At 45.9% G+C, this 22,899-nt stretch overlaps 10 protein-coding genes and 1 non-coding gene across 11 annotated transcripts in view; 7 read left to right on the top strand and 4 right to left on the bottom strand.

The window, feature by feature from the left end:
* LOZ57_004478 (uncharacterized protein) overlaps positions 1-420 on the bottom strand; it is a gene marked incomplete at both ends in the record, with an annotated part of 1,177 nt that extends 757 nt beyond the window's left edge. The window contains one exon of the mRNA XM_049253520.1: positions 175-420. Within this exon, the coding sequence (XP_049107602.1) occupies positions 175-420 (246 nt within the window). The remainder of the gene's footprint in view (positions 1-174) is intronic.
* Positions 421-2,252: 1,832 nt separating this feature from the next.
* LOZ57_004477 (uncharacterized protein) lies at positions 2,253-4,229 on the top strand (the record flags this gene model as incomplete). The annotated part of the gene is made up of 2 exons (XM_049253519.1): positions 2,253-2,541; positions 2,599-4,229. The coding sequence occupies 2 exons, from the start codon at positions 2,253-2,255 to the stop codon at positions 4,227-4,229; spliced, it is 1,920 nt and encodes a 639-aa protein (XP_049107601.1).
* A 564-nt stretch (positions 4,230-4,793) lies between these two features.
* Positions 4,794-6,792, top strand: LOZ57_004476 (uncharacterized protein; the record flags this gene model as incomplete). Its single annotated transcript, XM_049253518.1, has 2 exons — positions 4,794-5,696; positions 5,764-6,792. The coding sequence occupies 2 exons, from the start codon at positions 4,794-4,796 to the stop codon at positions 6,790-6,792; spliced, it is 1,932 nt and encodes a 643-aa protein (XP_049107600.1).
* A 496-nt stretch (positions 6,793-7,288) lies between these two features.
* Positions 7,289-7,361, bottom strand: LOZ57_004475. The gene has a single exon. It is a non-coding gene; the product is annotated as a tRNA-Thr (tRNA).
* A 324-nt stretch (positions 7,362-7,685) lies between these two features.
* Positions 7,686-8,208, top strand: LOZ57_004474 (uncharacterized protein; the record flags this gene model as incomplete). The annotated part of the gene is made up of 2 exons (XM_049253517.1): positions 7,686-7,688; positions 7,738-8,208. The coding sequence occupies 2 exons, from the start codon at positions 7,686-7,688 to the stop codon at positions 8,206-8,208; spliced, it is 474 nt and encodes a 157-aa protein (XP_049107599.1).
* Positions 8,209-8,407: 199 nt separating this feature from the next.
* POL12 (DNA-directed DNA polymerase alpha subunit pol12) lies at positions 8,408-10,550 on the bottom strand (the record flags this gene model as incomplete). The annotated part of the gene is made up of 4 exons (XM_049253516.1): positions 8,408-8,581; positions 8,641-9,940; positions 9,994-10,170; positions 10,222-10,550. 4 exons carry the CDS (start codon positions 10,548-10,550, stop codon positions 8,408-8,410), a joined length of 1,980 nt encoding a protein of 659 aa, XP_049107598.1.
* Positions 10,551-10,907: 357 nt separating this feature from the next.
* PDR16 (Phosphatidylinositol transfer protein (PITP)) lies at positions 10,908-12,131 on the top strand (the record flags this gene model as incomplete). Its single annotated transcript, XM_049253515.1, has 2 exons — positions 10,908-11,679; positions 11,743-12,131. 2 exons carry the CDS (start codon positions 10,908-10,910, stop codon positions 12,129-12,131), a joined length of 1,161 nt encoding a protein of 386 aa, XP_049107597.1.
* Positions 12,132-12,839: 708 nt separating this feature from the next.
* LOZ57_004471 (uncharacterized protein) lies at positions 12,840-17,098 on the top strand (the record flags this gene model as incomplete). The annotated part of the gene is made up of 9 exons (XM_049253514.1): positions 12,840-13,040; positions 13,209-13,332; positions 13,404-13,553; positions 13,620-13,976; positions 14,039-14,148; positions 14,200-14,362; positions 15,130-15,969; positions 16,025-16,315; positions 16,371-17,098. 9 exons carry the CDS (start codon positions 12,840-12,842, stop codon positions 17,096-17,098), a joined length of 2,964 nt encoding a protein of 987 aa, XP_049107596.1.
* A 269-nt stretch (positions 17,099-17,367) lies between these two features.
* Positions 17,368-18,011, top strand: LOZ57_004470 (uncharacterized protein; the record flags this gene model as incomplete). Its single annotated transcript, XM_049253513.1, has 3 exons — positions 17,368-17,398; positions 17,460-17,743; positions 17,808-18,011. The coding sequence occupies 3 exons, from the start codon at positions 17,368-17,370 to the stop codon at positions 18,009-18,011; spliced, it is 519 nt and encodes a 172-aa protein (XP_049107595.1).
* Positions 18,012-18,061: 50 nt separating this feature from the next.
* vps16 (Vacuolar protein sorting-associated protein 16) lies at positions 18,062-20,884 on the bottom strand (the record flags this gene model as incomplete). Its single annotated transcript, XM_049253512.1, has 7 exons — positions 18,062-18,310; positions 18,383-19,653; positions 19,712-19,806; positions 19,863-20,356; positions 20,409-20,537; positions 20,585-20,691; positions 20,740-20,884. 7 exons carry the CDS (start codon positions 20,882-20,884, stop codon positions 18,062-18,064), a joined length of 2,490 nt encoding a protein of 829 aa, XP_049107594.1.
* A 289-nt stretch (positions 20,885-21,173) lies between these two features.
* On the top strand, positions 21,174-22,667 carry LOZ57_004468 (uncharacterized protein; the record flags this gene model as incomplete). The annotated part of the gene is made up of 7 exons (XM_049253511.1): positions 21,174-21,320; positions 21,379-21,534; positions 21,621-21,767; positions 21,840-21,962; positions 22,020-22,184; positions 22,236-22,390; positions 22,448-22,667. 7 exons carry the CDS (start codon positions 21,174-21,176, stop codon positions 22,665-22,667), a joined length of 1,113 nt encoding a protein of 370 aa, XP_049107593.1.
* Positions 22,668-22,899: the final 232 nt, after the last annotated feature.

Here is a 22,899-nt window from a genome sequence, read left to right as displayed (position 1 = left end):
GAAAAGAGACAAAGAGAAAACAGAGAGCACAAGGAAGGACAAAGAAAAAAGAAAAGGGAGAGAGAAAATATAAGGGTAAAGAGGAGCATTGACATAGGGAAGGGGGGGGGGGTGTAGAGGGGGGGGGGGGGAAGAAGGGGGGGGGGGGGGGGGGGCGGTCTAGACACAACACACTTCTGACCACCAAGCACGGTGAAAATCAACATCCTGGAGTTTAACAACCTTGCCACCTTGGATGAACCTGTAGGGCCCTGGGAGCACATGTTTGTTGTAGAGATCAATGGCAGCATACAGATTAACTTTCTGCTCCTCAATGGTAGTTGAATCTTCAATCATGGCCTGGAGCTCTTGGATGCGAGAATTAACATCCCATTGGATTGGAATTGGACATGCTGGAAGTGGGTTGAACGGCCTCGGCATGATTGTACAGTTGAAGATATTCCTGATGTTGTCCTATGCCACAGAAATGGAATTTGAGGAAAATTGGGCAAAAGATGAATACCAATACGTCAAGTGGTACACTATGCTAAGATGTTCAATACCAGGCATGCGTATATTATCTCTGGCAAAGAGATTCTTTGCCTGCGAAGAAGTATTGGGTATAAGGGAACTCCGCTCGCTCAAACGCGCCTTCGCCGTGATTACATAATAGCATTCGTCTCCCACTTCACCCACTTACTAGACCCCAGAGCAGACTCCGGAGACGCCTTTTACATTCCCTAGTAGCTCCCCCGTTCAAGTAGTGATTCGACGCTAACCGCCACAGCAAAATCCCCAGCAGTCCCTTGTGCCTGAATGAGCCAGATGTTTCCCCTTCGTAGCTCTCCTACAATCTTGATCTCTTCCCTTGATGTTACTGGTGTCAGCTGACTTAGGCATTCAGTTAATAACGTGCACATCTTATCTGGTGTTCTGTCGACTCCTCCCTTTTGGTGTATACTGACAATGGAAACCCTGACGTCAATGAGGCGACGCTTGAAGTGGTTTCAATTCCATGGGGAGAAACTCAGCCAAACCGTCTCACTTTCAATCTTGCTATCTTTTGGATTCATGTTTGGCAGCCTTTGACATAGATCTTGATTATCATGCCCCCTCTAGGAAAAGACTTGGCAAAGCAATATGGTATATTCACTCCCTCCCACCATTTGAATTTTTTTGCTAAAGATTTTCTAGGCCTTCGAAGATGACCAAGAAGCATAGGTAAGCTTACTCCATACAATAGAAACATGTTCATACTTAATCGACTCACCACCAACTTAAGGATGAGAAAGTCAAACAGTGCAAACAGGCTACTCGTTGCTGTGGAAACAGAACATAAAATGATATGATGTCATTTTATGGGTTGAAGTGTTTCGGGAATTTTCAAGGGTTTTTTACCCCAATGTCCGTCGCTAGAATGTGTATCAAAAACACAAAGATGCGGATTAAGCGTGAATCAATATTTAATTGGGAATTGCGCAGTATGGTAGATACATATATGAGGGGTACATTATACGGAGTACTCCGTATGTGTAGCTTGCGTATGGTACTTTCCGTTGTTATGCTGAACTGCAGGCGGGAAGTACCGAAAAGAGTTGTCCTATTGCTGTCTTTAGGCAAGCCCCGTATTGTAGGGATGATTTTTCTGTTCTTCAACATTTTTATTGTAGCTAAGGATTTCATCCTTGCTGTGACATTTGTAGGGCGTCGTAATCAGTCAGTTTGCTCTTATCGACATTCGACACACCAACAACAAAGCTAACGCAAAATGCCAGTACTCGAGCCAGCTTCTACATCCATCAATCTCTATAGCTATTCTGTCAGTCTCTTCCCCCCCCCCTCCCCCCCCGCGCTATCTCCTGTCCAGCTGCGCTCGGGCCAATTCTGCGACAACCCCCAAAGGTGTATGCTAACCGTATTGGGTAGTTTCAAAACAACGGGCCTGGGCCGCCCAAGACCTCCAGCAACAGACACATCAATCTGAACAGTCGTTGAAGCATATCAATGATGCAATAGATGCTCTTTTTGAAGGGTCCCACAGCCTTTTGAGGGCACTGCTCACTGCTGCCACCAAAATTCTTGATTTTTTGAGCCCCGCGCAAACATCGAGCGAGAGATTCTACTCTGCAGCGTCAGAACTACGGAAGGATTGGATAATGAACCCTTAGCCCTTGCCAGTACCTTATCGATCGTATGTTATGTTTTTAAATTATCTTTACCGACACCGCGACGTTGCCCTACAAATTGACTGGATGCTAAAAAACACAAAGAACATGTCTTTGGACCCACGGTTCTACAATAGTATTGCTCAGCTCCCACCGAGACCCTCTCTGTCGCATTCCTCGTCGAACTACCCCGCCGATTATGGAGGGTTTACTCCTAGCATGGCATCCTTCACGTCCGCATCCGTTGCTGGAGTCCGATCTACCGCTTCCAGTCCATCCCTACGAGCCAAAGAGAGAGTTGTAGCACCAACGACGAGGCCTGGCACCCCGGTAGGCAGCTGCACTGGTGGTGGAAACGTGAAAGTTGTTGTGAGAGTTAGAGCATTCTTGCAGAGAGGTATTCCTGCCAAGCACTCTGACAGTTGCTCTTATCTAACTCTTTTGTTGCCGATAGAGCTTCAACGTAGTGTACAATGTTTGATTCGCATGAATCCTGCAACCCAGTGCACAACACTATTGGCCCCTAATCAAGATCAGAACTCCAAAGCGCAAACTCGCAGCAAAGTGACTGAAGATAAGACTTTTACATTTGACAACTCCTTTTGGTCCCATGATGAAGACGATTCCCATTATGCAACTCAAGAAGACGTGTACAACTGTTTGGGGGAAGAGTTTCTTGATCACAATTTTGAAGGCTACCATACATGTATATTTGCTTACGGCCAAACAGGTTCGGGAAAAAGTTATACAATGATGGGTACACCTGATAATCCGGGCCTCATACCGCGAACTCTTGAGGATCTCTTCCAAAGAATCGAGAACAGTGAATCTCCCGACGTGACGTATCATGTTCGAGTGTCATATTTTGAAGTATACAATGAACATGTTCGTGATTTATTAGTTCCAAGGACCGACCCGCCCTACTATCTTAAGATTCGGGAATCGCCTACAGATGGGCCGTATGTGAAGGATCTCACTGATGTTCCAGTCCGAAATTTTGAGGAAGTGATGCGCTATATGAGAAAAGGGGATGCATCTCGAACTACAGCAAGTACAAAAATGAATGATACTAGTTCAAGATCTCATGCTGTTTTCACAATTATGCTAAAACAGATACATCACGATTTGGCTACGGATGAAACTATCGAGAGAACGGCTCGAATTCGATTAGTGGATCTCGCGGGTTCAGAACGAGCAAAAGCCACCGAGGCCACAGGCCAGCGCTTAAGGGAAGGTTCGAACATTAACAAATCTTTGACGACTCTTGGCCGTGTTATAGCTGCCCTGGCTGATAACAAACCTGGACGTGGCCGAAAAAATAGAGATATTGTCCCGTATCGCGACTCAATTCTAACCTGGCTACTGAAAGACAGCTTGGGAGGAAATTCCAAGACGGCCATGATTGCTTGCATAGCTCCGTCGGATTACGAGGAAACTTTATCGACCCTCCGTTACGCAGATCAAGCCAAGCGCATTCGAACTAGAGCTGTCATCAACCAGGATCATGTCTCAGCTGCGGAGCGGGACGCGCAGATTGCAGAAATGGCCGAAACTATACGCACGCTGCAGCTTAGTGTCAGCCAATACACTGTCTCAAAGCGTGATATGGAGATGCAAAACGAAAAGCTCGAGGAATACCAAAAACAAGTCACCAAACTTCAGCGGTTGATGGAAGAGACCAAGATGGTTAGCGAGAATAAAATTCGCCAACTTCAAACCGAGAATGAAGCCTTGCGACTCCATTTACGCCTTGCGCTTGACAGTTTGAAAAATCCGATACCGCCCGTCGAGGTTGCCAAGCGGCGCACGAGAAACAGCAGCTTTACTACGGCAACAGAAAGTCAAGATGCTGAAAGTGAGAGGTGTTTTGAAAAGGAAAACACTGCGCCGCAAGAACAAGCAGATGGTATTTGGGAAGATCCCTTCAATGATTTTGACGTTGAGGTTCAATCTGAAATGGAGGATCTCCTATCTGATTTGAGCTTCTTCCGGCGCAAGCTGGCTGATGACTGTGAACGATTTGGAGTGAAACGACCATGCCGAGGGGATCGAAAAATGCTTTCGGAGGTATCAGTGAATATCTGATTCAGCACGAATTTTCACGGAGTCCCAGGGAACGGGCGTTTGGCAGGAAGTGAGCATACATGGCCTTATTCGGATGACTGAATGGGATATTATTATTCTTCTGGCACCCTTCATGGGCGTAATTTGTTTGTGTAGCGAGCAATGTTTTGAATGTTGTATGATCACGAAAAGAAATAATGCTAGAATTTTGCATGACAACTGGTATCTGCCTGGTGTTGTAGTTAATTCTGCGTAGATTTCGAAAAGTCCTAGGCTGTTTTCGACCATAGGTAAGCATCTGGCTGGTCACAGACATATGATGCTGGTAAGTTAGGCTCGCCAACCGGCCAAACCATTGGAGGACGGGTATTATATGTAGCCTATCGCGGAATTGAAGGAGCCAATGTCCGCATGCCCTGTCGCAGGTGTGAATCATACACAATTTAGTGAAGGGAGCGCCAATAACGAACTACAGTGAAGCATCAAAGCAGTCAAAACAGAATGGCCGTCGGAGGCGAAACATATATAGCGGGCGTTCTATTCGCTCTTCTCGCATGGTGTCTCTTCCCATGGACGTTGAGAATAATGGCGGAATCTGCGAAGCGAACAGGGGGCCGCAGGATAGCTGCATGGGCGACGGGATGGAAGAAGTTGCGCCAGAAAGTCAAAAAGTCAACTCCGCCGATGACTCAAGCGCCATCCCACAACACCGACGCCGCCAGCCCACCTCACGACAAAGCGAATGGAAGAGCGAAGGGAGATTTGTTCAAAATGTCAGTTCCTCCTCAGGAAATCGCAACTTCGCGCCCACTCTCTTCCGACCCCGCGCAACCACAACCACCCTTGAAACCAAGCGAGTCATCCGTGACGGAGTCTGCTACGCTCGCCACGACCACGAGCACCGCTCCAGCGCCAACAATGAACAGTGGGACCCAGGAGAATGAGACAGGGATAAAACAAAACATGGACAAGCCTAGCCAGCCAGAGAGTGAGCCAAAACTGTCTAATGCAGAGTTGAAAAAGAGAGCCAAAGCCGAGAAGGCTGCGAGACGCGCAAAGGAGAAGCAGGAGAGAGAACAGCAGGCTGGGGCGGGTGGCGGCGGGGCTCCGGATTTACAGGCGGGTCAACAAGCTGGAGGCGCGAAGAAAGGAGGTGCTGGAAAGCAGGATAGCAAGCAATCGCAGAAGAAGGGAGATGCGAAAGGTGGCCTGAAACAGAGTGGGACGGTTGCCGCCAAACAGATCAGCGTCCAACGCCGAGGATCGATCCATATTCCTGCTGCAGAGGCGAAAAAGAAGAAGAAGACCGATGATGAGAATACTGTTGCTGTATTTGGCCACCTACCATGGCATTCGCGGCGCGCTGGAATCGCCGGAGTGGGCAAGGAGATTCACCCCGCAGTTGTGGCACTTGGGATGCAGTTACGGGATTATGTGATCTGCGGAAGTAGCGCAAGATGCGTTGCGACGTTATTAGCTCTCAAACGGGTATGTGTATGCTCCGTCTATAGGTTAGGGACCAACAATATTGCTAACAAGGGACGCTTTACCCTAGGTTGTCCAAGCCTATATCACTCCCGTTGGGACGTCCCTTTCTCGCCATTTGACTACGTATCTCTCCCATCAGATCAACTACCTTACCACTTGTCGGCCTCTTTCAATCAGCCAGGGGAATGCCATCCGCGCGCTAAAACTTGAAATTACAACTATAGACCCAAGTGACTCGGAAGATGATGCGAAGCATAAAATTTATGATTTTATTGACAATTATATCTGCGAAAAATACACCGTCGCCTCTCAAGTAATTGCCAATAGCGCTGCGGAAAAGATTAAAGATGGAGACGTTATTCTTTGCTACGCGAGCAGCAGCGTTGTTCAAAAGGCCTTACTTACCGCCCATGCACAAGAAAAGAAATTCCGTGTCTCTATCATTGATAGTCGGCCACTGTTTGAGGGAAAGAATCTGGCACGTACACTTTCCAAGGCAGGTGTCGAAGTTCAATATTCCCTCATCAATGGGATCACCTATGCTATAAGAGAAGCAACGAAAGTATTTCTAGGAGCCCACGCTATGACCAGCAATGGATGCCTTTTTTCAAGAGTTGGTACTGCACTTGTTGCCATGTCGGCGAAGGAGAGAGCCGGAGGCATCAATATTCCAGTTATTGTATGCTGCGAGACTGCTAAGTTCACCGATCGCGTCGCCCTCGATAGTATCGTTGTCAATGAAATTGCAGATGCAGACGAGCTCGTAGCCATCGAACCCTCTGAGCAAGTCACACAGCTGTCGCCCCCAGCACCTGCTCCAGCGAGCAAAGGGGCATCCAAAACTTCCGTTGCTAATGCGGAAATCAGCTCGCTAGCCGCATCCCTAGACGGAGCCACACCTGTCATCGATCCAGATAGTCCGCTTCAGAATTGGCGGGAAATGAAGAATCTTCAACTGCTGAGCATCATGCATGATGTCACTCCAGCACAGTACATTGACATGGTTATCACGGAGATGGGAAGTTTACCACCGAGTGCGGTACCAATTGTACATCGGATGAGCACTGAATCTGAAGGTCAGTATTTCTTTGCATGAAATCATATTATCCCACTCAATGCTAATCATGTTTTGTGCAGAGAAAGATTCCAGGTCATATTAAATGCGTTTGAGATATCATTTTGGGGTTTGTTTCTTTACCATAGCGCATCTTTCCGTAATCCATTTGGCTGTCGCCATTTCTTATGATCCGGACATTAATGAATAACTTTCATGTACTTTTCTGCAGCATGTTGCATGTGTCTATGTAGCTCTATTCAAAAGTCCGGCGTTTGTGATAGCGTTGTTTCTTTTGCGGGGACTTTCTAGACGGATAAGCAATATTATGGGAACAATACAAAAACTTGTAGTTATTACTTGCTCTCGCTCCTAAAAAAGGTGCTGCATGTTTCGTTTAAGTGATACGAAGCCTCCCCACATAACAAGCCTGCAGGGTTGGACTACAAGAGACTGATCACCCTTCTTGATGGTGTTTACTCCATAAATGGGGGAGCTTTGGAGTGTAAAAGAACAAGAAATCAAAATAAAAAAAAAATGCCCACACTCAGAGTCGAACTGAGGATCTCATCATTACTAGTGATGCGCTTTACCAACTAAGCCATATGGGCTTCTTGGGTAAAACCTTTTTTATTACTACTTATGAGTGCTAATAATTATCTTAAACTCTAAATCCACCAAATTAGACGCGCTTAGTCAGTATGGGAGTTGCTCTTGAAGATAAAGTTCGATAAGCACGTGAATTGCTTAGATTTCCCACCAATCAGGTATCCTGCCTCCTGGGCTTCAATAATTACGTTGATACTCTGTACTCCGTAGGCGTGCAATGAATGCTATACGGAGTACACATAGCAGGCCAGCTTCTACGGGTCAGATGTGTACTTATAAGCAGCTTAGAAAAGAGAAGCAAGCAAATACTCTCCTTATAAGCCATAATGGTATTTATCACAATTCCGTTGCTTTCGAATTTGGGCTAACCAACAACAGTCCAAAGATTCCTCCCCAACCTACGTCCACTTCCACCATCCCCGGTTGGCCGACTTATTTGAGGATTTTAACCGTCCATATACTTCTGCCGCTGCAAACTCTTCCACCACTAACTCCTCCTTTATGACCAATACTCCCAATACTTCTCACAACCAAGCAATCTCACAGCCCCAAGCTCCCTCTTTCCTCCCAATAGAAGACATCTTCGTTCTTCCGCAGTACCAACCAGTCAACCCTGAAGACGAGGATGATGTGGTGCCAGATCAGCACGCGGCATTTGGAATCACAAGAGCCATGGATGGACGAAGAGAGCTTGTCTGGAGAGATCTGGGCCTGGAGGACTTGATGAGAGGCGTTAGGTTAGGACCGGATGGTGGGGAGGCTCCAGGAGCTAGGGGCAAAAGTGCTGCGGAAGCTGATCTTGTTGGAAGCCGTGCGAGGAGAATGAGAAAGATTATTTGCTTGAGATGAAACTATTGGCGGCATGCTACTTGGTGTTACAAGCGAAGGCTTCTGACATAGTGGAATTAGACCACATTTTTGCATTTCAGGCGCACCCGCGGCGGAATTATGAAATGGTGTACTGTTTAAATTAGATATTCGATATATGCACGACGTGATAATATTTCAATGCCTTTTCTGATCCAGAATTTATCATATTAAAAGACTGTTAAATTCTAATCACGTCAACCCTAGCTCTTTCGAATATATGGTGACGAATAGTTTTGGCACTTTGTTCCTGATCCGAGACTAACCGTGGATGCATTGCAATCTGTACGTATGTCCCAGGACCTCTCGCTTTGGATAAAGTTCCCGGATTGATGACCAGAACACTGTCAACAACCTGGAAAATCACATCAGCTCCCGCTTCAAAATATAGCAAAAAGACGTCGTTTAAAGTACCTTGACGAATGGGGGTAGTATGCTTGGAGTAATAAGTATGTCCGGTCGCACGTTCCACCATTCCCCCAGTTTCAAGTATCGAAGATCAATAGCAGCGCCAACTGATGTCCTTTCCTCCCCGTCTAACTTTGGCAATCTCTGCCTTGAGGAGGGTGGGAAGACAGGGGAGAAATGCCGTTGTTCAATGAGGTATCGTGGCAACCTTGTCAGTAGATTTCCTTCAGTTAAAGTTCCGCTTAAAACCTCTTCATTTCTCAATTCATATAGAATATCGTAGGAACAGAGCCCGAGCACGCATTCATTTAGTGATATGGCGGCTGGATTGGGCAACATTCGTGCTTGCTTTGGAAGTCCAAGCTCTCGTTTTATCAACATCTCCTGTGGCCAGGAAACGTGTTTACTGACAGAATCACGCACTGAAGGGATCAAAATGATAGTTATGTTAGGCACAGCTATAGCAAGTTGATGAAGGGGCTGAGAAATGCAGTATCTGAAGAGCGTGGATAACGTTGCGGTGTCTGGATCAACTCCTGTTATTTCAGGCAGCTCAAAATTGCCGGATGCTATTAGTGGGTGTTCAATATCTAGGAACGGCCCTGTTAGTATTACTGTATCAACAAATTTTTCCGCTGCCTTGGCACATAGCGCATTTAAAGGCTCAAAATTTAGATTGTCATCGGTTGTGTATGGGCCCGATGCTAGAAATGTACTTAAAGGTTGCGTGCCCGATTGACTGAGCCGGTCATTTATCGCTGTTATTGTTTCAGGCGGAGAAGCGGCAGGTGGAAGCAAGGGTGGTGCTAGAACCTCCAAGGCCGAAAAATAATTTCCAGAGGCATTAATTCCTTTAATCGCGACGATTTGTCCAGGAAAGAATTGAACCGAGGGTAATGAGGTTACATTCAATGGCACTCGTAAGCCGGCTCCGGTCCGTCGTGACATTTCGAGAAGCAATGACGCTGTATTGAGTTTCCCTTCTAGGCTATCAGAAACTATTCTCCCCACAGCAATTATAGTCTTCGTGCTCTGGCTGGCGGCATTTCCAAATGGTGTATCGTCTGAACTGTATTGCTTCTGGTAAATCTCTGCAAATTCGTCTATCCTATCGTCGAGTACCTCAGAAGCTTCCGATAATTTCATTGCCATTGGTTTATATGCGAACTTTTTCAAGTCCGTATTCGCTGTTAATTTGACGCGAGGATCTGAGTATGGTGCTATTGGTGCCTGGGCCATTTCTAAATTTGAATTCAGGGTTTCTAGTACTTGCCCGCTATTTTTGCGTTCAGAAAAAGGAGTTTGCCTTTGTAACGGTTAAAATATTGCAGTAGGGTATGGGTCAAAGGTTGAACGTACGGAAGGGTTTCGGATTGTACATTGAGGGATTTTATAGGTGTTCGGCTATTTCCTGGAGAAGTTATATTCCCTCCTCTGCTTGCCTTAGAGACCATAGGGGAGTCAAAGCCAGCTTTTCGTTTGATAGGGCCACTCCCAGCTGCTCGATGTGGTGTAATGGGAACCAAGTCGTCAAGCCTGTGAAATGATTAACATCTAACCAAGTAAACTAGCAAGAGTATAACATACATATCAAATACATCTTGATGCCCTGTTGCACGCTGACCAACCCCAAGCCCTGAACGCTTTTCTGTTGATTTCAGCTGTGATTTCCCCCTTGCTTCTCGTTCTAGCGCATCTTGAATATCCCTCTTCAGCGCTCGAGCAGACTCCAAAGTCAGTTTTGTCTCCTCCGAGCCCATCTTAATGGAATATGACTCCCACTTGTAAAACAATTCTTGCGCAGTCATCGCATGGAGGTTCAGAATTGACCGGAATTCGACGAGAACATCCTCAGGAAGCCCATCGGGGTTACTTCCCGCAAAGCGCTCGTTGAGTTCACTCGTAGCATCGTCCATATTTGAAGCGTTTTATCACCGCTGTCCGTGTGCTTTCTCCGTACTCTGAAGATGGCGCAAAAGTGCATCGACCCACCGCTGGCTGCCCGTGAGACGCGCCTCGACGCGTTTAGTGGTTTACGGATTAAACCTCTGCCGCTAACTAACTAACTAAACGGAGTTTATTTTCTGCCGCGGTGCCAAGAAGGCTTGGTATCCACCGCCCGTCCAGCGGTCTTGCGCGTCAAAACACAAAAGGAGGATCATCCTTGTCGGAATAGTGAACCGCACACCAGCGAATTCCCCTTTGCTTTGTTCTGTTCTACTGCGTACGGAATATTGCTTTACTCTTCCGCTCATCGCTGCATGTTCACAACAATGGAACCTGCAAAGGAGGATACAGCTCCGGCTGTGGAAGTTCCGAAACTAGATGACGAGAAGGCAGTAGTCGAACCACCACCAAGCACAGAACCAACGGCTGAACTGTCGTCCTTTGCTGACACGCTTCCTCTATCCGCTGCAGATGGTCTTGTTAAAACACTCTTTCCCCGGCCTCTTGACCACTGCACGCCCTCACCTCCCGCTGAACTGACCCCCGAACAGCAAACAAAATACAATACTCTCTTGAAAACTGTTTCTGAGTGGACAACGGTTCAGACTACTTCCGCCAAAAACTCGCCAACGGCACCTGTTACAGATGATGAACGTATGTTCCTCACTCGCGAATGCCTGCTTCGCTACCTTCGTGCTACGAAATGGAACCTGGCCGATGCTACACAACGCCTTCAGGCAACATTGACATGGCGGCGAGAATATGGTGTAAAGGAGCACACCCCGGAGTACATCTCCGTGGAGAATGAAACTGGGAAACAAGTGATTCTTGGCTTTGATAATAGCGGTAGACCGTGCCTTTATTTGAACCCAGCCCAGCAGAACACTGAACACAGTGATCGCCAAATCCAACACCTTGTCTTCATGATTGAGCGGGTGATTGATTTGATGGGACCCGACCAAGAGTCGCTTGCTTTGCTAGTCAACTTTAAGCAGACGCGATCTGGACAAAATGCGACTATCGGTCAAGGTAGACAGACGCTGAATATTCTCCAGAACCACTACCCGGAACGCTTGGGCAGGGCCATGGTGATCAACAGTATGTACTTTCTTGGGATTAAAACATAACTCTTAGCGAGCTGAACCTAAATCTTTGCCCCAGTGCCACTTGTTATTCTAGGATTCATGAAGTTAATTACGCCGTTCATCGATCCTCAAACAAGAGAAAAGCTTAAGTTTAACGAGGATCTTCGATTGCATGTTCCTCCGGCTCATCTGTGGAAGGCTGTTAATGGTGATGTTGAATTTGAGTATGATCATTCACTTTATTGGCCCGCACTCAACGCCTTAGCTGCTCAACGCCGTGAGGAGTACCACAGCAAGTGGGTGGCGGGTGGTAAACTTGTTGGCGAGCACGAAAACTACCTCAAAGGCGGACTCGGAAAAAGCCGTTCAGAGACAGAGGCCGCAAACTCAGTTGAGGTTGAGGAGAAATTGGAGCAATTGGAGGTTAGCGCTCCAGTTATACCGAACCAAGCGATAGTGGCATGAGAGAATAGTGTAGCATATCTTGCAAAGTGCATTTTCTTTTCGGGATTTTTTCCATTCGAGGCGGCCTCGATTAATGGGTGTGATTCTTGCAGTATCCGTGAAGCGTTGATTATGGCTACACGATGAGATAGATACCCTCTACAACATTGGTGCAGCATAGCATATTCTAGTTCGTTTTGCTTGTAGCCAGCTGCCTACCTCCGAACACCGAGCGGCCCGATCTGCCTCCGCAGGTATAACAATTTAGTATCGTACCCTTGCGGGATAATGGCGTTTACCCTGAAAGGGCTTTCGGTCTGCGGAACAAAGAATTTCCGGCCCGATAAGAGCATCCCACTTCTTCCTGATCGTCGGTGAACGACTCGAACCAGGCATAACGTCGAGTGATGCGCAGGAAGACCGATACTCCACTTGAATTGATGCGTGGCAATCCTACATTCTGGTCCTGCCCGGTAACTCTAAGCCAACGTGCTGAGTGTACCTTCGACAAGTGCCCGGTTGAATGGCAGTTCTGGGCTCGGTGTGAAGCTCTGGAGCTACCAGAATTATAACCCGTATTCATGTTATAGCGGGCCACGCGCAGCGCCTTGATCCTCTGCCCTATACCATTACCACCTCTGTCGCAACCTGATACTCTTATCTGACCACTGAATCGTTTATGTCTCCTCGCCCGCCCGCGCCGATTAGTTTCTCTCGAGACTCGCAATGATGCCGGATGATGCCCCAGCAGCCCGATCTCATTCTGCAACAACATCCCCCTCAAATCCAGGCTCTCCACATCATACTACACCCAGAAGCGAGCAAGACGCTGGCTTTGTACACCCATCATCATATCTCCGACCAAGGACCATGTCTCGGTCTGCCTCTACCCCTGACAAATCGCTCGACCACGATGAAAGACAAGCACTGGTAAGCCGTAACAGCCTGCTTTAAACCGTCCTTGCTGAATTCAATTCGTTTGGAGTTCTGTTCTGGAATGGCTGGGCAGTCTTTCTTGCGCTGTTGGTGGGATTCACACTTTATTTGGTACCTTTCACGCCAACTAGACACCTGCTAATAGTTCCGTCATTACATCAGTGGCATATTCGGGATTTCTTGAAAAATCATGCAAGTTATGATGTCTTGCCGCTCAGCTTTCGGCTTATCGTATTTGATACTTCCTTATCGGTAAAAGAGAGTTTAAATATCCTTATCCAGAATGGTAAGCAACAATAAGGCATCGAGATTTAAACGTGTTGTACCTTAGCTGATTTATATTTCTCCTATTCCTAGGGATTGTTTCTGCACCCCTCTGGGATTCAAGTACTTCCACTTTTGCAGGGTTGCTTACGACGTCGGACTATATAAACGTGATCCAATATTACTTTCAAAATCCAGCAGCACTGGCAAAAATAGATCAATTTCGTCTGAGTAATCTTCGAGGTATTGATATGCCCTTTCCTTATTCCATCACCCTCTATCATGGACTAATGATTGCTTTGTTTTTAGAAATCGAACGGGCTCTAGGAGTTGCGCCGCCAGAAACAATCTCGATCGACCCCGAGAAGCCTCTGTATGAAGCGTGTCGGTATATGTTGTCTTCGAGAGCGCGTAGGATACCGCTAGTATCTCATGACAGCCAGACCGATAGGCCCACCGTCGTCAGCGTTGTCACACAATATCGAATCCTCAAGTTTATGGCTGTCAATGTACCACAAACTCAGAATTTACGGAAACCATTGAGAGAGATTGGACTAGGAACATACAAGAATATAGTCACCGCGTCGATTGATACCCCTGTTATAAATATTATCCACAAGCTGGTCGAGCGCAGCATTTCCAGTGTTCCTATTGTCAATTCCGAAGGTGAGTATCCAGCAAGGCTTTACGAAATGCTGCAGTCCTTTTCTTACCTTGTATTCTCGTAGGCGTCGTCTACAACGTTTTTGAAGCCGTGGATGTGATCACATTAATAAAAGGGGGCGTGTACGATGACCTTAATCTGCCGGTTGGGGAGGTGCTTAGAAAACGATCAGCCGTATGCTCACTCACATGGTCTGTAATCCACTGTAAGCTAATGGTTTAGCAGGACTTTCCCGGTATCTATACGTGCTCTACTGAAGATGGGCTTGATACCATTCTTGACACCTTACGAAAATCTAGAGTTCACCGTTTCATAGTGGTAGACGAATATTTCCGACTAAAAGGCGTTCTGACACTTAGTGATATCCTTCATTATCTAATCATTGATGGTGAGCAAGATGAACCTCAGTGACATGATCCAGGCACAGAATACAGGAGTTTGGAGAGGAACGGAGTTGGGTTGGGAATATTCATGGACTGGTCGACTTTGAATTCGAGATTTTGTTTTATGATACAAAAGAGGGCAGTTGGGAACCAGAAACACGCCTTTGAACACAAGATTCTTATGGTAAAGTAACTATTTTCTAATGCGCGCTCTAGATGACATGGAAGCCCATGGGTCTTCATTCGATTCCATTTTAGTTGATATCTTGCATCCTGCATCTTTTTTCTTTTTTCTTTCTTTTTTTTTAAAAAAAATTGGAGGCTTGGGAGACTTTTGAGTAGCAGTCCCTTTTCTCGAAATGCATCCTTTTACCGCTCTGATTGACTATAATAGCCGGGGAACCGTCATCGGGGCATAATGGATGGAAGATAAATAAATCTTCTTTTTCAGAATATCTGCCGATTTGACCTTATGCCAACCTTTTGATGTTAATATTGCTTGCTGGACTGCACTTTCCTACAAAATTTGCTGGCCAGCTGTTTCCATTCTCAAACTAACGAGCATCTTAATATTCCTCCCACTGATCGCCTACTAGTGCGTCAAGCAGCACCGCCGATAAGGAGAATTTAATCTTGTTAAGGTGGTAGTGGACGATGGGATTAGCTTACGCCCGACTTCTTTTGTCACGTCTATATAAACGGCCTTCCAAGAACGCCATACATGGGGAACAAAGAATCGACTCTGAATTGCACCTGTATATCCCTCTGGTAGGTGATGGTCTAACAGGAAGTTCAAAGCGCCCCCCCCCTGTACCGGATATGCTCGATATGAATGTTACGGATCGATTACTTTCACAGTGCCCCCGAAATAAAAGCACTGGTTCCGATCAGGCTAAGAATCAGAGCAAAGTAGGAACAATAACCTTGATCAATGATGTTGACTACCTTCCAAACGACACAAGACAACGCAGCCTCAGACTCGGACCGCACGGCGACGCTTACCCTGATTCTGCCGTGCCCGTTACGCCCGTGTTCGAAACACCAAAGGCATATGAGTTGGTTCCAGCTAAAAGGTTTCGACGATCACCTCAAGCCAGCGCTTTGTTTCCCGAAACAAAACAGGACGACTCTTCAGCCTTGAGAAACTTAAGTAATCAGAGTCGTGTCTCAGAAAAGTCCAACATTACTGTTCATCACGACCCATCAAAGCGATGTGAGAGCCCAATTGCGCTGGGTGCAGTTCTTTCTGAGAGCTCCTCAAATCCATTTTCTGATAGCCATGCGATTCGCCGAATGTCAAACAAGTCTTCTCATAGCGTGCCTTGCCGAAGCAATAGAACAGAAATAGGAAGCTCTGAGGACTGCCCGGGCCCTGGTGTCAGGCACGATATCAAAAAGTCAGCCGCAATGCCTACTACGCAGAACGGAATTCGGGTGGATTCCAGGCTATCGAGCAACTCCTCCGACATGGCTTCACGGAGAATCTTAGAGGGCACTGACATTGCACGTCGCGAATTTGCGAGATCCAGAGCATTTCTAGCATTTAATTCATCTGCTCCATACTTTGATCTAGAAGCATTGGTTCCGCCTAGGAACGTAATACAAAACATCGGTGAGTTTCAACTCTCTTGTCAAATTACTTATTTTCATTAAGATTTTTCCTTTAGATAAACCGACCTTGAAGCCTCGCTCGTCTTTTTTTCTCCGAATCCGGAAGGCAAAATCATCTTTGACAATGGGGAAAAATTACACTGTCAAGCAAAAACTTCGACACATGAAAACATTCACCAATTTAGCGGCACAATACCCTGCAGGATCGCTGATAGGCAAAGGGTTAGAGGACCTGTCGAGGCTGGGTGGGGAAAGTATATTATCAAAGTTACCTCCGAGGTATTTTCCAGGAGCCTTGAAACTTCCAACCTGCATTGCTGCTACTGTGAGCGGGTTGCTCAACCATGGTAATATAAACCACCCTTCTTATATATATTGAAATTACGAATAACCACGGAACAGGCACTGCAGTTCCTTTTATTCACAGTGAGCTTGGAAGCCAGGAGCTTGTTAGTACCTTATACAGCCATTACGCTGGTCAAGTCCTTGGCGCCGAAAGACTTAAACGCAAGATCAGCAGAACCATGAGATCAATTGATCTCCCGCTAGTGTATATCAATACACGTCGACATGGCAAGAACGATGATTATATGCACGTCATTTCGACAGTGCTTAAGCAGTTCCTCGCAGAACTTCCGGGAGGCATTCTAGGATCCATGCGCTTATACCATGCACTAGAAAAAATATATACAAATCGATTTTTGCATGCAAACTGCCTTTACGATCCGGGCCGAAAGGATTACTTATCTAATGTCCCATTTTCTTTAGCGGGACGAGTTAGAATGATCGCACTTGCAATTCTGGCCCTGACTACAGACATGCAATTAGAGCTCATCTGTTCCATATTCGGATTGCTGTCAGTAACTGCAGATGAATCGCATGTAATGAAGGAATTTCATCTAGAGCACCTCCATCCCAAATCCCAATGCGGGCGGTGCGAGGGGCTAGCAGATACCATTGAGCTGGGGGAAAGGTTTGGCCAGCTATTGTGTGGAGTTGAAGGGCGAGAGTCTACCCTAAATAAAAAGTCCTTCCAGGAAACGCATACCAGCCAAGTAGCAACCATGTTGATCGACTTGTGGAAAGATATCTCACGACAGTTTTGGAAATGGGAAGTCATCAAATCTTAGTTGTGGCCTGGGCATGGAGATTATTTGAGAAGGAGAGAGAGGATTCGTAGCATATATTTAGCAGGGAAATGAATATCCATAAACCTATTCACAACGTAGAACTTGAATGTACGGAGTAGGAGACGGGCTTTTCCTGTTATAGTTTAGCTTTGTGAGCTTGCGGCAGAGCCTCATGAGTTTGGTTAGTTATGCTTAGTCAGCTACCTTATCAGGAAAAAAAACATCGAAACTACTCCGTACAGCAGAAACAAGAGGGCCAACTTGCAATCATGAAAACCCCAAGATTAAAATCAAAAGGCGGTAAGTTCTAGCACCTGAGAGTGCCATTTTTTGTCACATGTTCTAATGAAGTCTGCTGCAGCATCCACTCGATCTCGCGCCGCCAGACGAGATACCTCTCCCGGTGTTGATATCGACAATTCCTTATCCTCGCTTCCGCGTGCCGAACGAACCTCTACAACCACACATTCTGTCCTTGGGGCACGACATGACTCTTCCGTATCTAAGAAGAAGCAAAAGCGCCAGACCCGCGCTCAACGTTTACGGCAGGAGAAAGGGTTGGAGCGAGCGGAGGTTGTAATGGACAAAACCGAGAAAAAGGTTGCGAAAAGCTTAAAGAAAGGAAAAGTTGTTAAAGCACGCAGGGTGAGACAGCTTAAACTTGTTGTTATTTAAATACCTTCGGCATAATACTAATTAAATGGAATAGGCTGCGTGGGATGACTTGAACAAGCCCGGCTCCAAGTCGTACAAGGTCCTGCAAGCTCAAACCGCTGACTCAATGGACACGGAGCAGAATGATGGGCAAGCAGATCCGGCTAAAAAAACAGCATCTTCCGTTCGCCAAATGCCGCCGACTGAGCCTATGCAACAAGAAAAATTTGATTTCGAGCTCGACGGAGAGATAAGCTAAAAAAACAAGAATAAAGTTTGTTTCTGTTGAGCCTATACCTCACGTCGGTATCATTTTTTAGGCCTGAGTTGGGAAATCATGCGGTCTATCTCCATCACCGCATTCCCAGTAGCTCGGTTCCTGAGCCGTTCAAGACTACCAATATCTTTCGCTTTGAGGGCCTCCTCTCCAGCCTTGACTGGCATCCCACATTTCATCCACATTTCGATCCTCTCGGAGGTATTCAGCGAAGTACACTTAGCAATAAACGTGGACGCCAGCTTCGTGTTTCCGGCGCCAAGGATTTCGTTGAAAAATGGCTACTGCTTATTAGCTTCTGCTAACGTAGGTAATAGAGGGATATGTCGCTTTGTGGGATAATGAGCACATACCTCCCATCCAATTGGAGACTTTTTGGCTTTGCCTAGGTCTTCAAGCTCGCCCCAGTCTCGTTTGGCGACCAGCCCCCGCAACCTGAGCCACCAATAAGTTTTGTCTGATACCTTAAATTCATTTTGAATCTTGCTGGCGCGTTTTCCGTAGCCGGATCGAATCAGCCTGTATATAGTCTCATTTAAACTTAGCCCCACGAATTTGGCTCCGTCAGACAAATCCTTGTCCAGTCCCTCCTGGATTTTCAGGAGCTGAGAGGCTTCAGTCATTGATTTTAAGTGCAACTGAACACTGGGGTCTTTTGCATCGGAAAGTAGTCGGGATGCAATCCGCACCTTGTCCAATTTTTCTTGCAAGGTGTGCTGTCTTAGAGCCTCTTTAAATAGTAAGTTCGACCCGTCGATGGGTCTATCATCTTGGTAAAATAAATCTTTCAATAGATCCATGTCTTTGTCCCAAGCTGATGCCTCAACGAGAGCCGCAGCGACAGGTCTATTATTTATCGCCCGGAAGAATGTTGCCAAAGGAAGTTTCCGCTTCAAGTGAAATAGCACAAAAAAAATGAGATCCGAGTCCCCACTTTCTATAGCCTTGTCCAATGCAACCGTATCTTCCTCCATATTTAGGAGTAATGGCACTTGCTTTCCAGCACGAGGTTCAAAATTTAGAAGTTGTGTTGCTAAGTGTGCGCGACCTTCATCGAATGCTGCCTGCGCAATGGATTCAAAAGATATGCCATGCTTTCCGCGTAGTTTCTGGACTATTAAATGGCAAACTGTTTCGTCGTCCTCGCTGGATACTTTTACCTTTTGGCTAGCCCAATGGACGTAGATTTTGTCTGCAGAGAGTCGCAGGTACTCGGACACACGGATTGCAAGTAGATATTCACGCCGATTTACCAGCCTTTGAATCAGCTTCTCCGGTGTTAGGTGAATGTACTGGTCATAGGAAATCGGGATTCCGACTCGATAATCCCGGACGGCATTGAGAACACGCAGCCTCTCACACATGTCTACAAATTCGTCACTGTTATAGAGGTCAAGGATGGATTTTCCAAAAGATGCAGCTTTGAGTAGTTGTTTCTGCCAATAAGCGCTGTACTCCTGCCCGGCCGCCTTAACGCAGATATCCACTGCCTCCACAAGGTCCTGCCTGATGCGTTGAACATTTTCATCCGCAGCCGGTGATTTCTTTTCAAGTTGTTCAACAGAATCAAGCAATACGGCAGCTGGTGAGTTCGAACCAAGTCGGAACACTTCTTCTGTTACTTCTATTATGTGGTCGTGGTCAGATATGTTTAGGGTTTGAAATGGAGTGCTGAGTATTACCTGGAACCTTCTGTAGAAACTCACAGGCCTCATTTGTAAATAATCTGGCGCCATCAAGGTCAGGAATAACATGAACATGGCCGTCATAGAAATATCTTCAACAAAAGTTTAGTCCAAGTACTAATATAACAGACAATGGGAAGGAAAGTACCTTGCAGATGCCCCATTAGGGCCGACATTATGAACTTCATCCTCCCATGAGAGAATCACAGAGTCATTTCCACACCATGTGACCCCTATAGGTGGAGTTTTTGCACCCGAATCATATTCACTGAACTTGTTTTGAAAATCACTACTAACAACCCAGAGTTTTCCTTCTTGTGTGAACAATGCAACGAAGCGGCCATTTGGGGAGACATCAATATGCTTAAAGGGACCATTTTGCAGTACACGATCTTCGGCGTCTGTAGCATCTACCACATAGATGGTTTGATTGATTGAGAGAAGAACTTCCACTGAACGGGAAAGGGTATAGCTCGGTGGAATTAGGGACCATGAATGGATCTGGCCTTCTGGCGGATATGCAAGTATCTTTGGCCGTGGCTCATCATACCTAGCCACCGATATAAGTTGATTATTTTGTAGAAGAGCTACAAACCCGCTTGACCAAAAGCGGCATTCCTTCACACCATGCTCTTCTGCAACCTAAGCCCGGATTAGAATAATAGCGTAGCTAAAACACCAATGAATTTCATACATTTCCTAGAGAAAAAGGTGAAAAATCCCCATTCAAGCCGTAATAACATCGCACGGTGCCGTCTTCAGTGATGACTAGGAGCTTTTCATCCTCAGACCAGCCGAGTCCACGAATAGATCCATGATCCCACTAAGTAATGTTAATGGTTGACATAGCACGCCAGAAAGTAAACTAACATTGATTCTGCTTATGCGTTGCCCAGAATACGAGTAGATGTCTATACTGGATTTTGCAGTTTGTGCATCGCGATATCTCTGTAGCTTGTTTTCATCACGATAAAGGGCTAAGATACATTCAGCACAAATATATGTCACACCTGAAGAATCCATACCTATTGCACCACCATACGGCGCACCAACAGCAATATAGTGTTCCAATTCTAAGTCCTCATCGAAAACATCATCGTAGATACGGACCTTGCGATACAGCTGATCACCAACCTTTTCCCAGTCGGCACGGGGGTTTGTAGGAGCCATTAGACAACATGGGAGCCTTCTGCCCAGTGTTCATTGCATCAAGATAGTCATAAGTCGTCCACACAGCTGAATAAGGTACGTCTGTCAGACGTGACTCTAAGTTGACATTGCCGTCATTCGTGTATCAACAGTGGCTGGTAACGTAATTAACTAGTTAAACTACATGTCAATAAAGTAATACGGTAATATTACAAGCGCGTATTGTTACCCCTGCGCCTCGCTGACGACAGAAAGAAAATAACCAGCATCGACGGTCTTGGATTCCACAGAGGAGAGTCATATCGAAGCAATGGTAGATAATACCGCGCTTTTCGATAAGCTTGATGATTTGGCTGATCTCGAAATTGCGATTTTACTCTGCCTTGTTGCCAGGGAACATGGTATCATCGATACGGATGCAGACCACCTGGATGACTTGGAGAACGAATTGAGCCTGGTATGCAGCTGTTCTGTTATCGATATTGATAGCCTAGGATTCTGATACTTGAGATCAGATTGTTGAAAACACATTTAAGTTATCAAAGGCAGTTGTAGATTGTTCTCCGGGTACTTCATGGGAAGAATTCAGCAACGCAATCTTAATTCCGCGCAGAGATGCCTATGCAAACCAACAATTGCAATCGTCACACTCAAAACTCAATGTTGATGTTGTGAGTTGTGTTTATTTGCTGTGCTTCCCAACGCGCTTATCTTTCGTGCCTTTTGAATCACTCTGTACCTTCTGACACATTAGTAGCATAGAGAATCAGGGTCTTTTCATAGTGAGAGGGCATTTAGGGAGCAGCATGGATCCCGTAATAAAGATGAAAGGACACTTGTCAATGTTGTTATCGCAAAGAACCTTAACCAAGCACCTGAGACGGTTCAGATCCAAGTTCTAGAGGTAATTCAAAAAAATCGTCATGTAGCTTACAATCCACAGAATACTAACAATCAAGTGTTATACGGAGTATAGCTGATACAATCAAAACGCATTTTTATAAAGGCATTGGTTTACAATGCACCAGAAATATTTCTTTTAATTCCATTACTCTCTATAAGCAGAAAGCCATTCTCCACACTCCTGAATAAACACTTGGTATGTGGCCTCAAAAATGTCCCCAAAGTAAACCACTGATATTAATTAATCTAATAGAACGATCACATTTACCTCTCACACCACCATGGCAGAGCAGATCGCTTTACAAACCTTGAGGAAGCTTCTGATTGGATTTCTGATGAGGCCGCCTCTGAAGCCTCAGTTCTCCGACCGGCTCCTAGCTCACCGCGTTCTTTCCAAAAATCGTATATCACCAAAGAGGTATGATATCATACCGCGTGAAAAATATCTTTTCTCATTCATGCTTCATAGGACATCGATATACTCCAGCAGCTTAGTAACAATGTATCTGCCTCAGCCGACGTGAATTGCTATTTGCAGAATTTTGTTGTATTCTTAAGGCTACATCGTGGAGTAGCGGGTGGCGTGTCTCCTGTTGCAACTCGTCATTTTCGACTCCTAGCTAGGTTAGTAAGCCCCAGACCTACTTTTCCTCTATGGCTTATTAATTAATCGGTTGGTAGATGTTTAGCAGCTTTCCAGCACTTAGACCTTTTGATTCCATCATTAATTGCCATTGCTGCTAAAAAGACATATCGACACCGGATTATTGTTGCTGGTCCGAGAGATGACCGCAGTCTTCTCTATGAAAGCAGTCTAGAGGCAGCTAAATATGTTCTCACCGGCCTTACTCCGGAGGACATTATTGAAGAAACCTTAGTAGAGGTCGAAGCACCATTATAATGATATAGATTCACGAACAAAATTATAGAAGGAATATTTCTCACGGGACCCTCTACAGAATTTATGATTAAAAAAAAGCCTGAACATGCTCGATGCTATGGAAAGTGTGCCCTAAAACAAGGTTTTTGAAAATAGTTGGTGATACTTCCTGCTTGATAAATAAGATGAGTTCGCCGTTGGTAAGGGGCTACCGGCTGAGTTGGATGGCAACTTTAACTACAACCTCGTGGAT

This window comes from Ophidiomyces ophidiicola (genome assembly GCF_022830035.1).
Source record: "Ophidiomyces ophidiicola strain CBS 122913 chromosome Unknown scaffold_18, whole genome shotgun sequence".
Taxonomy (NCBI): domain Eukaryota; kingdom Fungi; phylum Ascomycota; class Eurotiomycetes; order Onygenales; family Onygenaceae; genus Ophidiomyces; species Ophidiomyces ophidiicola.
Note: the sequence above shows the minus strand (reverse complement) of the source record. Positions and strands in the feature narration are given on the sequence as shown.